The sequence below is a fragment of the Pelophylax lessonae genome (genome assembly GCF_965119305.1).
Source record: "Pelophylax lessonae genome assembly, chromosome: 8".
Classification (NCBI taxonomy): Eukaryota; Metazoa; Chordata; class Amphibia; order Anura; family Ranidae; genus Pelophylax; species Pelophylax lessonae.
This window is the reverse complement of record NC_138775.1, coordinates 68,438,508-68,457,057: the sequence shown is the minus strand read 5'-3', so window position 1 is coordinate 68,457,057 and position 18,550 is coordinate 68,438,508. Positions and strand designations below refer to the sequence as shown.

The 18,550-nt window shown below is 43.5% G+C and overlaps 1 protein-coding gene across 17 annotated transcripts in view; it reads left to right on the top strand.

The window, feature by feature from the left end:
• The window catches only part of CACNA1D (calcium voltage-gated channel subunit alpha1 D), a 537,366-nt gene that overhangs the window by 456,181 nt on the left and 62,635 nt on the right, over positions 1 to 18,550 (top strand). For 8 of the 17 annotated variants that reach the window (XR_014225629.1, XM_082266515.1, XM_082266519.1 and 5 more), the window contains 6 exons: positions 2,876 to 2,908; positions 6,649 to 6,684; positions 7,249 to 7,377; positions 13,117 to 13,182; positions 14,442 to 14,533; positions 18,261 to 18,414. Coding sequence is in view for 16 of the 17 variants with exons in the window: in XM_082266515.1 (XP_082122641.1) it covers positions 2,876 to 2,908; positions 6,649 to 6,684; positions 7,249 to 7,377; positions 13,117 to 13,182; positions 14,442 to 14,533; positions 18,261 to 18,414 (510 nt within the window). In the remaining variant the exon portion in view is untranslated. The remainder of the gene's footprint in view (positions 1 to 2,875; positions 2,909 to 6,648; positions 6,685 to 7,248; positions 7,378 to 13,116; positions 13,183 to 14,441; positions 14,534 to 18,260; positions 18,415 to 18,550) is intronic. The other 9 variants (XM_082266513.1, XM_082266517.1, XM_082266516.1 and 6 more) reach the window with 2 other exon arrangements.

Below are 18,550 nucleotides of genomic sequence, written 5' to 3'. Positions count from 1 at the left end.
GTGGTGTACGCTAAAAAAAATTGGTCCTGCAGTACTTTTTTAATTGCGGTGTGTCACAACACAATACACTTTATTGCAACACTCTGCAGCAAAGAAACATCATTGGAATACCATTGTTATATTCCAATAAAGATGAAAAAATTAAAAACAAGTAACCAGTTTGATGTGTTGTAATCAGCCCATTGGACCTGTGTACACCGCAGCTCATACTAGCTGCTGCTGGCGTGAACTATACCTAAAGATATTTTATTGTTTAATATTATGTGCGTAAATACTTTAATGTCCATATTCTGGAAGCAGGTGAGCTTTAGGTATGCCAGAAATGACCGGCACACATATGCAATAAGTCACTTATAAAACTGTGCAATTCATACTGGAAAATTACATTACATTATATTACATTTGACCTTTTTTGCTGGGTTCATGATCTCTTCTCCTGGCGCCACATACATTAAGCATTTACTGTCTGTTCCTTTAATTAGCTTTATGCTTTTGTAAAGCAACGCAGAGCCCTGCTATTTCTGTTAGCGGTTCCCCTACATAGATGGAGTACATATTTGTTTAAGTGAACATGACGTCTTGCTAGAATTTTTACATTTCAGAGTTGACTGTATTTCAATCTGTGTCCGCTTCTTCTTTTTTTTTTTTTTTTTTTTTTTTTTAAACATGGTTTTCATTTATTGTATAGAACAGTAATTAACATAGATGGAAAAATATGCCCTTTTAAAAATGTAATGTGAACTGTCTTTTTGAACAATGCAAAAATAGCAAAACTATCACAAAGTACCGTAAATGTTGCTAAATCAATTTATCCACAAACATATATATTACTAACCAAATACATTTGTTATTTTTTTGTGGTTTGGGACCACTCTTGTTAGCTTTGTCTAAAGTGATATTCTGTTGGACAGCATTATATTTTCTTAAAGTTAACCCATCATGAGAGATCAATGAAGGCTGTCATTGCTAAGCCCTCCTTGAGTGTGCCAGTTCCCTGGCTGTCATGCTATTAAAGCATAAATGCTATAAATTGTAAACATAGGGAATTCTAGCACCTTTTTGATGATCTTTTCCATCATGCAGGCTCCGGGCCTGTGACCTAAAGTGGAATTTAACACCAGGTCACCAGAACTAGTGTCCCCATAGGAACATTTCTCCCCTATTACTTTTCTCAAAATTTGGGATTATAATTTATTTTCACTTCCGATGATAATAGTAAACAGAACAAATAGAGAGGGTAATTCTCCTTAACGGGGGCAAAGACAGCAAAACAAAATTTCAAGTGTTCTAATCCCTCTCCTTGTTGTCTTTAGTTCAGTGCTGTATTTTGGCCTAGGCCAACAAGGCCCAGGCCTAGGGCAGCACTTTGCAGGGGGGCAGCAAATAAGCTGCCCCCTCCACCTGAGACTCTTTTGGCCACTGGTTGCTAGAGCCGCCTCTCCCACCTCTCTCTCTCTCTCACCCTCCTCTCTCTCTCTCACCCTCCTTTCTCTCTCACCCCCCTCTCTCTTTCTCTCACCCCCCTCTCTCTCTCAACCCCTCCTCTCTCTCACCCCCTCTCTCTCTCTCACCCCCTCTCTCTCTCACCCCCTCTCTTTCTCACCCTCTCTCATCACCCCTCTCTCTTATCCCCCCTCTCTCTCTCATCCCTCTCTCTCTCACCTTCCCCTCTCTCTCTCTCATCCTCTCCCTCTCTCCTTTTCACCCCCCTCTCTCTCTCATCTCTCTCTCTCTCTCTCTCTCTCTCTCTCATCCCTCTCTCTCTCTCTCTCTCATCTCCCCCCCTCTCTCTCTCTCATCCCCCCTCTCTCACTTTCTCATCCCACTCTCTCTCTCATCCTCCCTCTCTTTCTCTCATCCCCCTCTCTCTCTCTCTCTCTCTCTCTCTCTCATCCCCCCTCTCTCTCATCCCCACCCCCTCTCTCTCTCTCATCACTCCCTCTCTCTCCCATCCCCCCCCTCTCTCTCTCTCTCTCTCTCTCTCTCTCACCCCCTCTCTCTCATCCCCACCCCCCTCTATCTCTCTCATCCCCTCTCTCTCTCATCCCCCCCTCTCTCTCTCCCACCCCCCCCCCCCCCTCACCCTCTCTCTTTCTCTCTCTCTCTTTCACCCCCGCTCTCTCATCCCCCTCCCTCCCTCACCCACCCCCTTTCTCTCTCTCTCATCCCCCTCTCTTTCCCTCCCTCACCCACCCCTCTCGCTCTCTCTCCCACCCCCTCTCACCCCCTCTCACCCCCCCCTCTCATGAGATCTCAGGAGTTCATGCTGGGACTTGGAGTCCTTCAATTTTGGAGGGAGTCACATCCATTAAAAAGGAAGGAGTGGGGCAAATTTACATAGGAGTCGGAAGGGGGGCTCCCAATTTTAGGCTTGCCTAGGGCAGCACAAAACCAAAATACACCACTGCTTTAGTTATACTTTAAATGGTTGAAGTCATACATAGTCAGGCATTTGGAATTTTCAGTAAGATGCTAGCAAGTACAGCCCCGTGTTCTTCTCTCATGGCAGATTCACTTTAATTAAAAAAAGTCATTCTAGTCTTGGCTATTGATTGATTACTGGTTTAGGAAATAAAAACCACTGCAGTAAAACCTAAAGGAACCATGGGAACGGTCTAACTGAGTTTGCGTGAAGCAGGAGTTTGAATATTTCTCCTTTAAGTATCAAGCATATCAAAAAGAAATACAATAAATTGATAAGAAAAGTTCAAAACTGTCTACACTAAGGATAGCTGCATGACCAAGGCATGTAATCCATGTTCATATGTCATTAGATCTTGCTGGTTTCATCACCAGAAGCAAGGAGTAGCATCCATATCATAACTTAAACTTTATGACTTGCCTTCAACTTACAATCCTTTTAATTTTTCCAAAGCCACCAGAAATTGACCCAACTGGGCCACCTACGGTAAGATTAGGAACCCACAAGTATGCAACATTTTTATCTAAAGTTTTCTTGCATCTGTACAATCTGCAGGTTTTCCTCCTGTTATGTACTGTCTATATTTGCTTCCGGTCATATGCATTTTGCCCACTTTTCTCTGAGCTCCCTTTTGAATGTAAACTTGCATCACTATACATTGACATTGCTAAATAAAGCAGTCTGAAGTTTGTAGAATTACGTACATGAAAATGTTGCATGTGGCATGAGTTGGTCAGGTGTGGCATGTACAATATCTGTTTATTTAGGAACGACAACAAGGCATTGCAACATGATCAGTGCTTCCATTGGGATTGGTGAAGAGACCCTCGGTGTATAATTTTTTACATTGATTTCATATTTTTTACATTTTTCTTGTGGAACCAAACATAATGTTCCAGTGACAACACAGTCTTGAATTAACTGCCAGTTTATTTTCAAAGAGTGATTACATTTGAGTGTTTCAAAGCCTTTACGCAGGATCGTAATTACAGTGCTCCACTATAGAAATGTAAGAACAGACACAGCTAGCACAGGAGATGATCAATCGTGCTGGAGAGCCTGACCACAACACCCTTCAAGCTGGGCCAAGGGCAAGCAAAGGCTTTGGTGTGGTGGTCGAGCATTCTAATTCTCTTTATAGATATATAGATATAGTTAGAATGTTAATGGACATCAAAATGTGCTGTTACCTCACAAATCAATAAATGACCCTGTGCCCGCTCTTATAATAGAAAAGGATTAATACTAAATTATAATTAATAAACATTTTTTATAAACATAATTTTTTAAACATCTTCTTAATTTGCCAATTTCGGTGAAAAATTTCTCTCTAGATACCTAGTAATTCAACGTATCTAACTTTGTCTGACATTGTCCATACTTGGATCAAAATTCAACCGGTTCAGCAGGACGTTTGCATTTGTTATCATAGATTAGAATATAAAGTTAGGGGAAGGGGAGAGTTTATAAAAGACCATTGTAACTGGACATTTTTGATGGATTTAATAGAATAAGTAAGGTATTAAAAACATGCTTTATGTATACAGGTGTCAGGTTGACACTATGTTGTCATTCAGCATGTCTCCTTCAACAAAAGCTTAATTTACCCCTGTGAGGTTTGTCCCATACACACAGTGCAAGCCAGCACTGAAATACATTTTGTTAAGCACAGAGTCAGTGTATAAGGCTGGCCATAAGCGGAGCGAATTTCTTTCCTGCAACCACAGGATGCAGGCAGTGGTGGCTGGTGCTCGGTAATTTGGGGGGGGGGCAGTAAACCAATGCGCACCCCCCCAGATGGTCGGTCGGCAAACGACATGTTCCTCCCCCGCGATACGTTCCTCCTCCCATGGTCTGCCTTCTTACCTCCTCCTTCCTCCTGTCCGAGCCGGGGAGTGCTGGATGGCTGAGCCGTGAGCCGCTGTCCTTCTCCTCCAGCCGTGTCTCTTCTGCCTCTTCCTGGCCACTGGCCAGTAAGATCTCCTTTTGGCCAATCGGGAAAGGGGTCTCACAACCCTCTCTCTGATTGGCTGGGAGGAGAGTCAGTGGGACAATAGCGAATATTCATTCGCTATTGTCACACAATGGACGGGCTGCCCCTGGTTGCAGGAAAGAAATTTGCTTGAATCCCTCCCTGGCTGGGGGAAGATAGTGATTATCACTAGCGGCTATAGAAGCTGCTAGCGATAATGGCAAGAGAATCCGGAAGGCTGGTTGTACCCAAGTTGATCGATTGATCAACTTGGTACATTCAGCCTGCCCATGAACAGTTAGAAACTTGGCCAGTTCCTGCTGAGCTGATTGGAACTGTGTATGGCTGGCCTAAGTCTGTGTTTGCTAAAATATGCCGTAAATTACTTATATGTAGGTGGTGAACTGAGGTTCCTCCACACCTGCCTATGTGTTTTAAAGCAGAAGAGATTTGCTAGGCATCAAACAGTGTGGACATGACACCTGTTCCTAAAACCTAACTTTGTAAATAGAGTTTATCTATTATATTCCTTCATGCTTGTAGATAGAGCTGTACTTTGGATTTATACTCAAATGTTGAAGCAGTATTAAACCAAAAAGCAAACATTTATTATACCAAAGCTTACCAATTCTTAGATGTACTGGCTGCATTAATTTTCTTAGGCTTTCTTCTATTTGTATGTGCTGATCCAGCCAGTAGGTCTGTTGTTTTTCAACAGAACAAGCTATCTTGCAGTTACAGGGATGAGACAAACAGTTTACACTGGCAGGGTTGCTTGAAATATTGATCCCAAAAGAAACTTGCACTGCTTAGCTGGAGTTCAGCTTTAATTTGTTAGTGTATTTAAATCTGCTTATAAAACTAACACTCCCTTATGCTAAGACTGAGAATGATGCTGTCCAAATGTGCCCCCTGTGGTCATTCATCCAGAGTGGTGTCTCCCTATAACAGGAGATGTGTTACTGGTCAAATCATCATGTGAAAACACAGGGAAAAATACGTAAAAAAAAAAAAAAAACCTTATGCAGCCACCACATCTAATGAGATTGGTAAGCTACAATATATTACATTTTTGGTTTTGGGTTTAATATCAATTTAGGTTATAGTACACTAGCAATCTGCTGCTAGTGACAAATTGTCATCAACAGGATTTGCAGAGTAAATACATATCTCTAAGTATACATAACTCCCTTGCTGGCCAAATTTGTGATTCGTAACTGATAAGGGGCAATTAGTACGGTTTCTGTTATTAACAGAGTGATTGCTTGATCATCTGGACAACAAGGGAGGAATGTATGGAAACAGATGGATATTTACTCTGCAAGCCTTTGCCAGGTTGCCATGGCCATTAGAATAAAGATTTATTTAACAGTATTGCTTGGCTGAAATAATAAAAGGCGCCTACATATCATGGAGAAAATCCTGCCCTAGTTCCCTCATAACCAAGAAACTAGGCATTTGGTCAAGTGGCATTCGTTGACCCAGCAAATGTTTAGGTTGGCCATAGACTGAGTGAATTTGTATCCTGCAACCACTGTGAGTGTTGATGGGGGAATCCCTCCTGCCGAGCTATTGTGTTCTCCCAGCAGGGGGGGTGGGGGAAGCCATGCCCGCTGGGAGAACACAATGATTATTGCTAGTGGCTTTACCAGTCGCTAGTGATAATCGCATGTTAAATACAGCAGGCTGGATGTAGCCAAGTTGATCAATCAATCAATTTGGGTACATTTAGCTTGCCCATACATGGTTCGAAACTCGGCCAGTTCCTGCTGAACCAGCCAAAATTCGAAATGTCTTTGGTTGGCTTTAGTTAGCATTTGTATATATGGAGTCAGCATTCTGTAGTATACCAATAGGATTATGGCTCCCTCATGGCAACAAGAACAAATCAGGGGGTTTTCAGTATGTTGGGCAAAGTGGATCACTACTTGCACAAGCATAAGGAAATAAGAGAATCAGTAAAAGTACAAAAGCCGATCAGATTAGTGGCATTTTCATTCTGAGAACTGGTTTTCTAACATTATGAAAAGAAAAATTATTGGACACCCTATTTTAGTCCCTTCTTTGTTATTACCTTTTTTTTTATGGCATATTTTTTTAAATATAATTTGGCGCAACAGCAACCATTTAATCATATGGTCCAAACCCAGTAGAAAGTTCTGCTCATGAGATGTTGCTGCCTCCATATCCAGTGTTCTTTTTCATGTTCCTCCTGGAAATTTTTTTAATATCTAATATTCTTGATTTCTTAAAGCCTATGCCAACAGAACAAGGCCCCACTGGGGACCCGGTAAGATAAGTAGTGCCCGGAGTGGATTGACCTCTACTTGCCTTTATCCTGTATCATTTCCTGCCAGCTTGCCCTGTTTTATCATTGAGTCTAGCAAAAAAAAAAAGTTTGAAGTGGGTACACTGGCCCTTATTTCATTTAGCTCAGTGAGAATCAAGGCTGAGAAATGCATGTGCGTGTTCCTGGAATGCAGCTGGAAGCCAAGTCTGTCTGAGCATGTGCAGCTTCAGTGCCTACAACCGGCACGACTTGGCAGGCTCCTTGCACACTAAGTAATAGAGTGCTGCGCTTTAACTAATGGAAAGGCTAAGATTAAAAAAAAAAAAAAACAGGCTAGACAATCTTACCTGCTTGCTGCTGAACTATATTCCATTCAAACTAGTCTAAAAAAAGATGGGTTTGTAGTTCAGCGCAGCTGATGAGGTTGTCCACCCCAGATTTACAACATAACAACATGGTCTGTCTCTTGCTCAACATTATATCTGTGTGCCACCACTTGCTCTGTCCCATGTACTGTCTGCCCACCTACTCTTGTCCCGCCTTGATTTGCATGATGCTTTTCAGAGCTCAGAAGACAGTGCTCGTATCTCAATCACGTTCTTCCGACTTTTCCGAGTCATGCGACTTGTGAAACTTCTAAGCAGGGGTGAAGGCATTCGAACGCTGCTGTGGACATTTATAAAGTCTTTCCAGGTATGTTCTGAGTAGCTGTGATCACTGCTCTGCATGAAATAATAATTAAAAAAATAAAATATGTCTGTAACCTATCCCTATTTTTGTCTTGCCATAGTTTAAAAACACCATCTATGTGCTGTTAGAGTGTCCTCTTTTATGGTCTGTGTAAGAAGGAACAATAAAACACAACCATTATGCAGCACTGCAAATCAGGAAGTAGGATTTGCATATGTAATAAGCAAATACGGCTGCTTTCATGTACATATATATTTACACATTCTCATAGCGACAACGTTGTGAAAACATTTGCATGAACCAATTAGATTATATACATTATATCAGTCTCTTCTATGTGTGTATGAAAAAAAAAGGCATTTCTCTTTCATTCATTGACAGACACAGCTCCTGATCTTCTTAACAATTGGGTTATACTGCCCCCTACATGAGTAGGACACTTGGCAGAAAAAAAGTCTGGCTACGCCTATGGGCAGTGCCAGGGCGTATACTCCCTCTCTCTGCTATAGGTACTAATTTTTTTTCTGCTTATTCAGGAGTAAGGACCTAGGTTCCTTGCTGGGATCACTGGCCTTGGCATTTTTTTTCTTTTTAGATAGATTTTTTTCTCCTGGTTTTTTTCCTGTGAGATCTACAATTAACTGCCGACCGGGTCTCGGCCTGCACCGCAGGCTTCCTCCTGGCTGACAGCCCCCCCTCCCATTTCGATGGCGAGGGGTTCTGTCAGGAGTGGTGTCCACCTGGTTCCTAGTATGGTGAGTAGCTGTCCCCTCTCTCCCCCTGGAGGGTTTTGGGGTGGACATAGGCACCCCCATGGGACGGTCAAACCCCCGGGTTCCCCTCCTTCCTGTCAGGCACCCTCCTCATCTGTCCCCCCATCCTACCCCCCTCCACTTATGCTGGGGCTGTGTGGGTGGTCTGATTCACCTCCTGGGGTGGAAGCAGGGTGCTATGGGGGCGGGGGGTGTGGCGCCGGCGACTGGACAAACAGCTGTGCGGGGGGCAGTATCTGGTGGACGGCAGCCATGTTTGTGTAGTCCGGCGGTTATTTTGCGGTGGTTTGTCATAGTAAACAGTGGTGGCCATGTCCATGCAGCCTTTTGGGTGGCGTTTTCCGTGGTGGAAGCCCCTCGGGAGCCCCCCCCCCGGAGGCGCAGGTTCCCTTTGGCCATCCAGAACGGCAAAGGTGTACCCCTTCCCCTCCTATTTTGACAGAATTGTCACTAAAGAGTGGGGACAACCACAGCGTCCCCTTGGGGTCCCTAAGCTATTTGTTAGACGATACCCTATGAGGAGGCCCTTCTTAAACAGTAGATTGTTCCACTGGTGGTGGACCCTCTGGTTTCCAGATAAAACAAAGCAACCCTGATTCCAGTTGAAGAGTCCCCCGGCGTGCCTCAGGGTGGACTGACAAGAGATCAAGCCCTTCAGGGCTTCCTCTGGAGGATTCAAGCGAACTTGATCTGGCAAGTCAAGACCCGCGGACAAGGCCCCTTCAGCATGAAGGTGCGCCCTCACATGGACCTGTGGATTTCCCTGGTACAAGACTAGTGGGTCCACGGGGTCATACAGTCCAGCTACAAGATCGAGTTTTGTTCTTACCCTCCAGAAAGGCTCTTTCCTTCCAACGTCGGACTGTCCCTGGTCCGCTTGCAGGCTCTCTTTGGGGCAGTGCAAGACCTTTTATTTGAAAGGGGGATTGATCCAGTTCCGACTTCAAAACATTTTCAGGGGTTTTACTCAAACCTCTTTACAGTCCCCAGGAAGGAAGGCAAGTTGCGTCCAATTCTGGACCTCAAGGCGCTGAACTGCTTTGTGCTGGTGCAGAAGTTCAGAATGGAGATTTTCTTGCCTACACCGACATCAAGGATGCCTACCTTCACATTCCAATATGTGTCGGTTACCAGTGCTTCCTCTGCTTTACCGCTAGAGAGGAGCATTATCAGTTTCTGGTGTTACTCTTTGGTCTCGCCTCCGCTCCTCTGGTCTTCACAAATGTGTTGGCCCTGGTGCTGACATTGTTACGTCAGTGGGGGATCGTGGTCCTGGGCTACTTGGACGATCTTCTGTGAGAAGAGTCTCCTACTACGGTGGTGGAAAACTTGCAGATCACCATACAGACCCTGAAGGAGTTCGGCTGGATTCTGCCTTGGTTTCTTCCACAAAGCTAGACTATCTGGGTCTGACTCTGGACTCGGCCTTAGCCAGAGTACTCCTTTCTCTGGAAAAACTCCAGAAACTGCAGGCTGCAATTCGACTCTTGCTGTCCAGCAGATGGTCATCCCTCCGGACTTGCATGCGGGTGCTGGGCTTGATGGTGTCGACCTTCGAGGCGGTCCAATTTGCACGGTTCCATAGGAGGTCCCTGTAAAGGGAGATTCTGATCAAATGGGAGAAGAATCCGCAGTCTCTGGACAACCAAATCCAGCTGAGCCGGGGTACAAAAGGGACCCTAATCTGGTGGCTTCATTCTCAGGTGCGCCGACAGGGCAAACCCTTCCTCCCCTTGTATTGGATGGTGGTCACCACAGATGCCAATCTGTCTGGTTGGGGAGGAATTCTTGACAGGAATTCTGCTCAGGGGGTCTGGACCCTGGAAGAGTTCTGACTTCCGATCAATGTCCTAGAGCTCCGAGCAATCAGACTGTGCCTGAAACATTGAACAGATCGTCTCCAAGGATGTGCAGTGCGCATTCAATCAGACAATGCCATTGCCGTGGCTTATGTCAATCACCAAGGGGGCAAAAGAAGTGTCCTGGCGGCTCTGGAGGTAGCCGGTATTCTGAGGTGGGCAGAACGTTTCATTCCAGCCCTTTTCGCCGTACACATTCCCGGAGTGGAAAACTGGCAGGCGGATTACCTCAGTTGGCAGGCGTTGAATAGTCTCTTCATCTGGAGGTGTTTCATCAGTTGTGTCTCCAGTGGGGCACCCCCGAGGTGGATCTGTTGTCATCTCGGCTCAACAGAAAGGTGCAGAGGTTCATGGCTCGTTCACGGGATCCTCTGGCGGAGGCCACATATGCGCTGGTGGCCCAGTGGGGTCAGTATTGTCTGATTTACGCCTTTCCTCCTCTCAAGCTTCTGCCAAGATTTCTACTCAGGATCGGGGCAGAAGGGATTCTGGTCATCTTAATGGCCCCGCCATTGACTTTTAGCACTGATCTGGTGTGGCTGGTCGCCGATGTTCTTTGGAAGCTTCCTCTCAGAGAGTATCTGCTATCTCAAGGGCCAATCTTCCATCCTGCTTTACAGTCGCTGGCTTTGACTGCTTGGCTGTTAAAAGCCAGGTGCTGAAGGATAGGGGTTAGTCTGAATCTGTGATTCCAACGCTGTTAAAATCTAGTAAATCTACTTCTTGGAAGATCTACCATCGTACTTGGAAGATGTACATCGCGTGGTGTGAGTCTCTTGGAGTTCACCCTCGCTCCTTTTCAGTGACCTTCCTTCAACGAGAGGGTTGAACAGAAATTGCCCTTGAGTACCATCAAGGCCAGATGGTGGCTTTGGCGGTCTTCTTCCAACAACCCTTGGCCACACACTCCCTGGTGCATACCTTTCTTCAGGGTGTTTGACATTTGGTTTCTCCAGTGCAGTCTCCGTTGCCGCCATGAGACCTCAATTTGGTACTTTCGGTCCTCCAGAAGCCTCTCTTTGAGTAACTTTGGGAGATTCCCTTGCTTACGCTGTCTCAGAAGGTGGCTTTTTTGGTGGCTATCACCTCTGCCGCAGGGTGTTGGAACTGGCGGCATTATCCTGTCGTTCACCTTACTTGGTGATTCACAGAGATAAGGTGCTTCTTCACCCCTGTCTGTCATTCCTCCCAAAGGTTGTCCCCGATTTCCATTTGAATGAAGATAATGTGTTGCCCCTTCCTGTGTCCCAGGCCAAAACATCCTAAGGAAATTGCTTTGCATGCCTTGGATGTGGTTTGGGCAATTAGGGTGTTCTTGGCAGCTACAGAGTCTTTTAGGAAGTCAGACTCACTATTTGTGCTTACGAATGGGCTTCGGAAAGGGTTATCCACTTCCTCTGTGACCATTTTCAGATGGATCAGACAGATGGTGATTCAGGTCTATGCCATCAGGGGTCAGATTCCTCCTTTACCTGTCAAGGTGCACTCTACTCGGGTGTTCAGTGCCTCCTGGGCCTTCCGTTATCAGGCATCGGTGATGCAGGTTTGCAAGGCGGCCACCAGGTTGTCGGTGCACACTTTCACAAAGTTCTATAAAGTGGATGTGTTGGCATCTGCAGATGCTTCTTTTGGTTACAAGATTTTGCAGGCTGCTGTTTAGAGGACCTGGTCCTCTTTGAGGATGTATTGTTTTTTTCAAGTGGGCTCCAGTTATTTTGATTGAGCTCCTGTTGCATGGTTGGCTACTGTTTAGCCTTGGGAATTTTTTTGCTGTTCCCACCCCTCATGTTTAACACTGCTTTCTGTGTCCGTCAATGAACGAAAGAGAAAATGGGGTTTTTGACTTACCGTAAAATCCATTTCTCTGATGATCATTGATGGACACACCCTTTGTGCAGTTGTAATTCTTCTGACACTGTTTGTAACCAAACTGAGTACCTATAGCAGAGAGAGGGAGTATATCCCCTGAGACAGCCGTAAAATCAAAAACAAACAAAGGGCTCACCAGCCTAGCACATTATCCTCAATAATAGGCTTTAGGCTTTATTAATTAAAGGTCTATATACTCACAAACAAATGTTTAAAACAGCACATCCAATCCGAACATCTGGAACAATCTGTGTCTGTAACCAATGTCCTCAATAAGATGATGGCTAACGCGCTTCGAAGCTTAGCCCCTTCTTCAGAGCCAGCAGGCCATGGCTAGACCCCTAGGGGGGCATGGGCTATTTGCTACATAAATGGTCTAGACATGGCCTGCTGGCTCTAAAGAAGGGGCTAAGCGTCGAAATGCTTTAGCCATCATCTATTGAGGATATTGGTTACAGACACAGATTGTTCCAGATGTTTGGATTGGATGTGCTGATTTAAACATTTGTTTGTGAGTATATACTCCTTTAATTAATAAAGCCTATTATTGAGGATAATGCACTAGGCCGGTGTGCCCTTTGTTTTTTGATTTTCGTGCCTTCAGACAACCCCAGTGTTATAGGACAGTGAGGCCATAGCCAATTGGAAAGCCAAGTGTGAGTTCCGTGGAACAAATTGGATAGGGGGCCCTGTCTCTGAGAGCAGGAGAAAGGTGCTACAGCATCGCAATTTCCTCTTGGAGCAGCCCATAGGCATAGCCAGACTTTTTTTCTGACTAGTGTCCTCCTGTGGGGGCAGTATAACCCAATGGTTAAGAAGATCAGGAGCTGTGTCCGTCAATGAACATCAGAGAAATGGATTTTACGGTAAGTCAAAAATCTAATTTTCCTTTAAGTTAGAGGGCCAATTACTTTTAGCATGGGGCAGAAATGTTGAGTGGTGCATTGCAGTACAATAAAAATGGATCGTAAGAAATACTGAAAGGCAGAAGTAACCTCTATGATTATTCATTGAAGTAGACAATCTTTCCCCATCATTGCTCACAAGAGAGTCTCAAAGGGTATTTCCCCATCATTGCTCACAAGAGAGTCTCAAAGGGCATTTACCCCATTACCTGACCTCCACTGATATAGAATTAAGTTTAGATAATTTTTTATTTTGTGGCTTTTCTGTGTTTCATGTAATTTTGTATAAAAGGATGTTATGCTTTTAACTTTTTTTAATTTCTCATCTTTCCATAGGCTTTGCCATATGTTGCCCTGCTTATAGCAATGCTGTTTTTTATCTATGCTGTAATTGGCATGCAGGTAAGGCTCTTCGTATTGCTGTCAAATGTTACATTCTTACAGAGACTTGTGTAATAATAAAAAAAAAAAAAAAAAAAAAATATATATATATATATATATATATATATATATATATATATATATATATACCTTTTTTTCAGAGAGTAGGTGCAGGCACTCCCTCCCCCCTCCAAGTTACCTCTTGTCTTCACCCCCTACCCACCTCCCAGGGCACCCCCTGTCCCTGTCCTCCGCCCACCTCCCAGTACCATCCCTTTTAGTGAATACAGAATGAGGTATCATTTCATGGTGATTAGTCATTTATATAGGATTTGCTAATGATAACAAAAGTCGTAATAGATCTTTAAGTCTTTAAGTTTAATAGATCCCCTGCAGCCAGCAACAATAGACTCCCCAGCAACTATAGATACTCCCAGCAACAGCAGACCCCCCCCATAGCAACAATAGATCCACCCAAACAAAAATAGACCCCCACCAGCAACATAAGATCCCCAGCAGCCAGAATCAATAGGCCCTCCAGCAGCCAGCAACAGTAGGCTTCCCAAGCAGGAAACCCCTCTAGCAACAATAAATCCCTCACCAACAACAATAAATCCCCCAGCAGCCAGCAACAATAGAATACCCTCCCAAACAAGTAGATCCCACCAGCAACGTAAACCCTTAACAAGAAAGGCAGCATAATAGATCCCCTGCAGCCAGCAACAATAGGCTTCCCAATTTCCCTATTCAGCAGCACCCCCCCCCCAGTAACAGTAGATACTCCCAGCAACAATAGACCCCCCCCCATCAACAATCAATCTACGCAGCAATAGATCCTCCAGCAGCGAGCAACAATACCCCCCCCCCCCATCCAGAAGATGCCCACCAAGACCAATAGATTCCCCCAAAGCAACATTATACCCCTCCATCAACAACAAATCCCTTAGCAGGCAGCATCAACAGACCCTACAGCAAGTCCCAGCACCCCTTGCCAGTATATACATTCAGTGCTGGAAGTGCCCAGGCTGCCTACCACCATGTGGCACTGCATGGCAGCTGAAAAAAAAAGCAGTGTTAGTTCACCTTTTTATTTTTTTCTGAAAAGATAATCTAACACTTTAAGCCTTTCATTGAATGGATACTGCAGAAGAGTGAAATATAAAGTCTCTAAACGTTTACATGCTTTTTGTAATTGCTATTATTTGCCACCAATTATTTCTTTTAAACGTCCAGGTACTACGTTTTATTAAAGACGAATAATTTGTAATTGTGTTATGCAGGTTTTTGGTAAAATTGCAATGAGGGATAACACCCAGATAAACAGGAACAACAATTTCCAGACCTTTCCACAGGCCGTGCTCCTGTTATTCAGGTAATTACTATTTTAAGACCCATCGGATGATTTTTTTATTTTAAGGGGAATGCAAAGGATATAAATATAGTTAGAGAAAGTCAGTGAGATACCTCCCTAAATGTGCCAGTTCCCTAAAAGATAAACCATGAACAAAATTCCCCTTGGGGTGGGACTCTGAAGGCATTAAGTACTAAATAATGTGAATAAAAATTAGTTTTATTTAAGTTAGCATAAAAACACCAATACTATATGGACATGGTTGCACATGGAATACATATACATATTACACCAATGTTAATAGGCAAAAAAACGATTGACATCCTACATCCGATGCATTTCGGCGCTTTTACAGCTCCTTCTTTAGGGGTGGGGTTGGCATGAACATAGATTCCATTGGTGTATACAGCATTGCCATGTCAGCATTTAAAGACAAGATCTCAGAAGAGCTGCCACTTCGCCTAAGGATAAGATTAGCACCCAATGTATATACAAGGCTGTGAGGTAGATATGGTTAGTAAGCAATAGTTAGCCTGATTCTTGGCTACTGAGGCCTGACAGACAGGTTCTAGTATCAGTGAGCATATAATGTTCACATTATTTAGTACTTAGTGCCTTCAAAGTCCCACCCCGAGGGGAATTTTGTTCAGGATATAAATATAGGTGCAGACGTCTTCAACTTGTATTTAAAGCGTATCCAAAATTAAAACATTTTTTTTTATTTAGGAACTTTGTCGGATTTGTATTCCTAACCCAAGTACAAATGGGGTTCACTGAAATTGTCACTGGGCACACAGGTTCCCATTCAGCATCACTCCACAACACAGGGGACTCCTCTTAGAAACAGGGAAAGAACCCAGAGTTGAGAATCTATATACATACAATCCAATGAGAGTGTCAAACAAACGACCAAGAGTTCCAAGGTTTTTATTGATAACATTTATTTATAGCAGAAAAGCTGATTTTTTTTCTGCTATAAATCAATTGTTTTCTTCAAAAACCTTGAACACTTGGAGATTTGTATTCCTGCCTATGTTCTTTTTAAGATGAGTCACACTCTGTATTTGTCCTGGTGACAACATTTTAGGTTGTAACCAAACAGGAATAGAGGGAACATTTTCCAATGCGTAGACATGTTCTGGTGAGAATGCTAATTATTAGTGCAGGCTCTGAGACTTGAGAATCCCAGATCCTCAGAGAATGTGCTTCTGCATAGTGCTGGAGCATCTTCTTGGGAGATTTAAAGCAGAACTAAAGGGAGGATACTCACCTTGCCTACGATCCCTCACCGTTGCCGGAAACGTCTCCTGTGTGCTGGGTTTGGTCCATCTTCATTGGCTGGTGCAGGATGACATCACTCCTACATATGTGCAGGAGTTAGTCTTCCTGGCACAAAGGATCAGCCTGGCTGCTGTAAGCCGAGCTGCACATACACAGCTCAGGTACAGTCCAGGGATTGCTGTGAGCAGGCAGATATGCATGTTTTATTGGATCTGCCCGTCTGCTGTAAGCTGAGCTGTACATACACAGCTCAGGCAGATAGGTATGTTTTTTTGCAGAAGAAACATTGGAGTTGATTTACTAAAACTGGAGAGTGCAAAATCTGGTGCAGCTGTGCATGGTAGCCAATTAGCTTCTAACTTCAGCTTGTTCAATTAAGCTTTGACAAAAATCACCTGGAAGCTGATTGGTTTCTATGCAGATTTTGCACTCTCCAGTTTTAGTAAATCAGCTCCTATGCATGTCTCTTCTGCAATAAAATGCCTACCTGCTCACAGTGTATCAGAGTTGAACTTTAGTTCCAATTTACGATTCTCAGCTTTCCAAGGATCCTGCAGTGAGGCCCATTGACATCACTGGCACATAAAGGGAAGCAGCTGGAGCCCAGGGTGAAGGTGATCATTTTTACTTTTTCTTCCGGTGTTTAATTATTTTTTATTTCCTTCATTGATCTTTAGTACATGAGGGGTGGGTGGCAGCATGGTAAACTGACTTTACATTTTCATGCAAGGTCCACAATAAGCCACTGTACACATAAAAGAATGAAGGTTTATCTTTCATGCTGTTGGTCTGAAACAGAGGATCTAATTAACTGATGGGGCAACAACTTCATTTTTATTACAGTTTTTAATCAATGAGTCTCAATGTCTGTGTGCACTTTAAAGGAAACCTGTAGTCATTTTACAAAAAAGCAAGCTAATTCTAACTGTGAACAGCAGCTACACAAAGATACTTGCTAAAGTTGCTGCCCAGTCTCCAGGATCTGTTGTTTCAAGCACTTAAAAAAAAAATAATAATTTTGGATATTGCAGTGCTGGATACGAAGTGCTCAGTGGCTGCATGATCGGTCATCATTGATAAGCTCATTGATAAGCTCAGGCATGTTTGGACGTGAGTCTGAACCTGCCTGAGCTATCCACCCAAGGAGCTGTCAATGCAGCCAGTCATATGCCTTAAAGGCATTCTCTGCCTTGGAGCTGCATGTAAACATGCCCCTTGTTTAGGTGCGGCTATGCCTCCGCCACCTATGATTGGCTGTATGCTTTCACAGCTTCCTGGCAGAATAGCTCAGGTGGGTTCAGACTTGTATCTGAACCTGTCTGAGCTCATTTGAAGGGTGGGGTTAGTCCTAGCCCTATGCAAATACTGGCATTCGCAAGTCTTTATTTACTCAAGATTTTTTGGGAAAGTGCAGAAGCAAATCACAGAGCAGCATATCACTAAGGTAGCAGACACCTTTGTGTCAGGTTTCTTGCCTTTTGTAAAACCACATTTTTTTAAATTTGTCAGCAGTTTGGAAATGTTAATAGTAAAATTCACACAAGCTGCTTGCAATTTGCTTTCATTTATAGGGCTTCTACACTTTCCTAAAATCTTGAGCTTACTTTGCTATGGTGCCTATATTGGCTCACTGGACAGGGAAGGACAGGTACTTGGGCTAAGCTCAAAATACAGCTGAAACTACGTCAGACTTATGGTACCTTTACCACATGACAGCATTCCCTCCACTAATCATATTTAGCCGCATGCTTACATAATTATTTACTCCTGATGAGTGGGCCAACAGACCCATGAAACGCGTTGAGTTTTCTAAAAGATTTTCTGTTGAGTTTTAATCCAAGACATTCTACTCATGTATTACTGCTACATATGCCTTGCACGGATGCTCAATGGCCTGTGCATTAACCATTATACTTTTATTGTATGTTTTTACTCAATTAAAGCTATATACTAAGTCTATTGCTTCATATGTATGTTGCTCTGTAATCCTGTCATGTTGATCATGTTTTGGATTAATATCTTGACATCTGTTACTTGTTGGTACTTGTTCATATTCAGTTATGTTTTTACAATAAATCAATACATTCATTATTCCATAGTAGTGACTATTGCATGCACCTCAATTAAAGTCCCATCTGGGCACTCTTTTCTTTGCATTTGAATTAGGGATGGAGGTGCACACAATGGCTAGTGTCAGACCATTCCCCCTTTCTTTCTAGCTGAAACTAGGTAGTTGAAAAGAGGTGCACAGAAAATACCCTTCGTACCTAACAAAGGGAATAGTAAGCATCATGGTGTTTGCTCTAAGGTAGAATTAAACAATATTACAATGGCTGACAGGTTCCCTTTAAGCCTCTGATATTTGATTTTGTGTTTCTGTCTTATAGTATATTTATGTATTATTTACATTTTCAATATAATTTTTGTGAGTACTAATTTCTACCATCTCTCTTGTAATGATTACAAGGTGTGCCACTGGTGAAGCCTGGCAGGACATAATGTTGGCTTGTTTGCCGGGGAAGCTCTGTGACTATGAATCAGATCAATCAGGGGAGTACGCTTGTGGGAGCAATTTTGCCATTGTCTATTTCATCACATTTTACATGCTGTGTGCATTTCTGGTAAGTGAGAATATAGTCATACTGGCCACTTCAATGACTGTGGTAGATAGGCCAGAGTGCTGCATCCTTCCACCACCCTCATTTAGTACACACTACCTTACTTGGACTGGCATACACAGGCTATGTTCTGATAAAT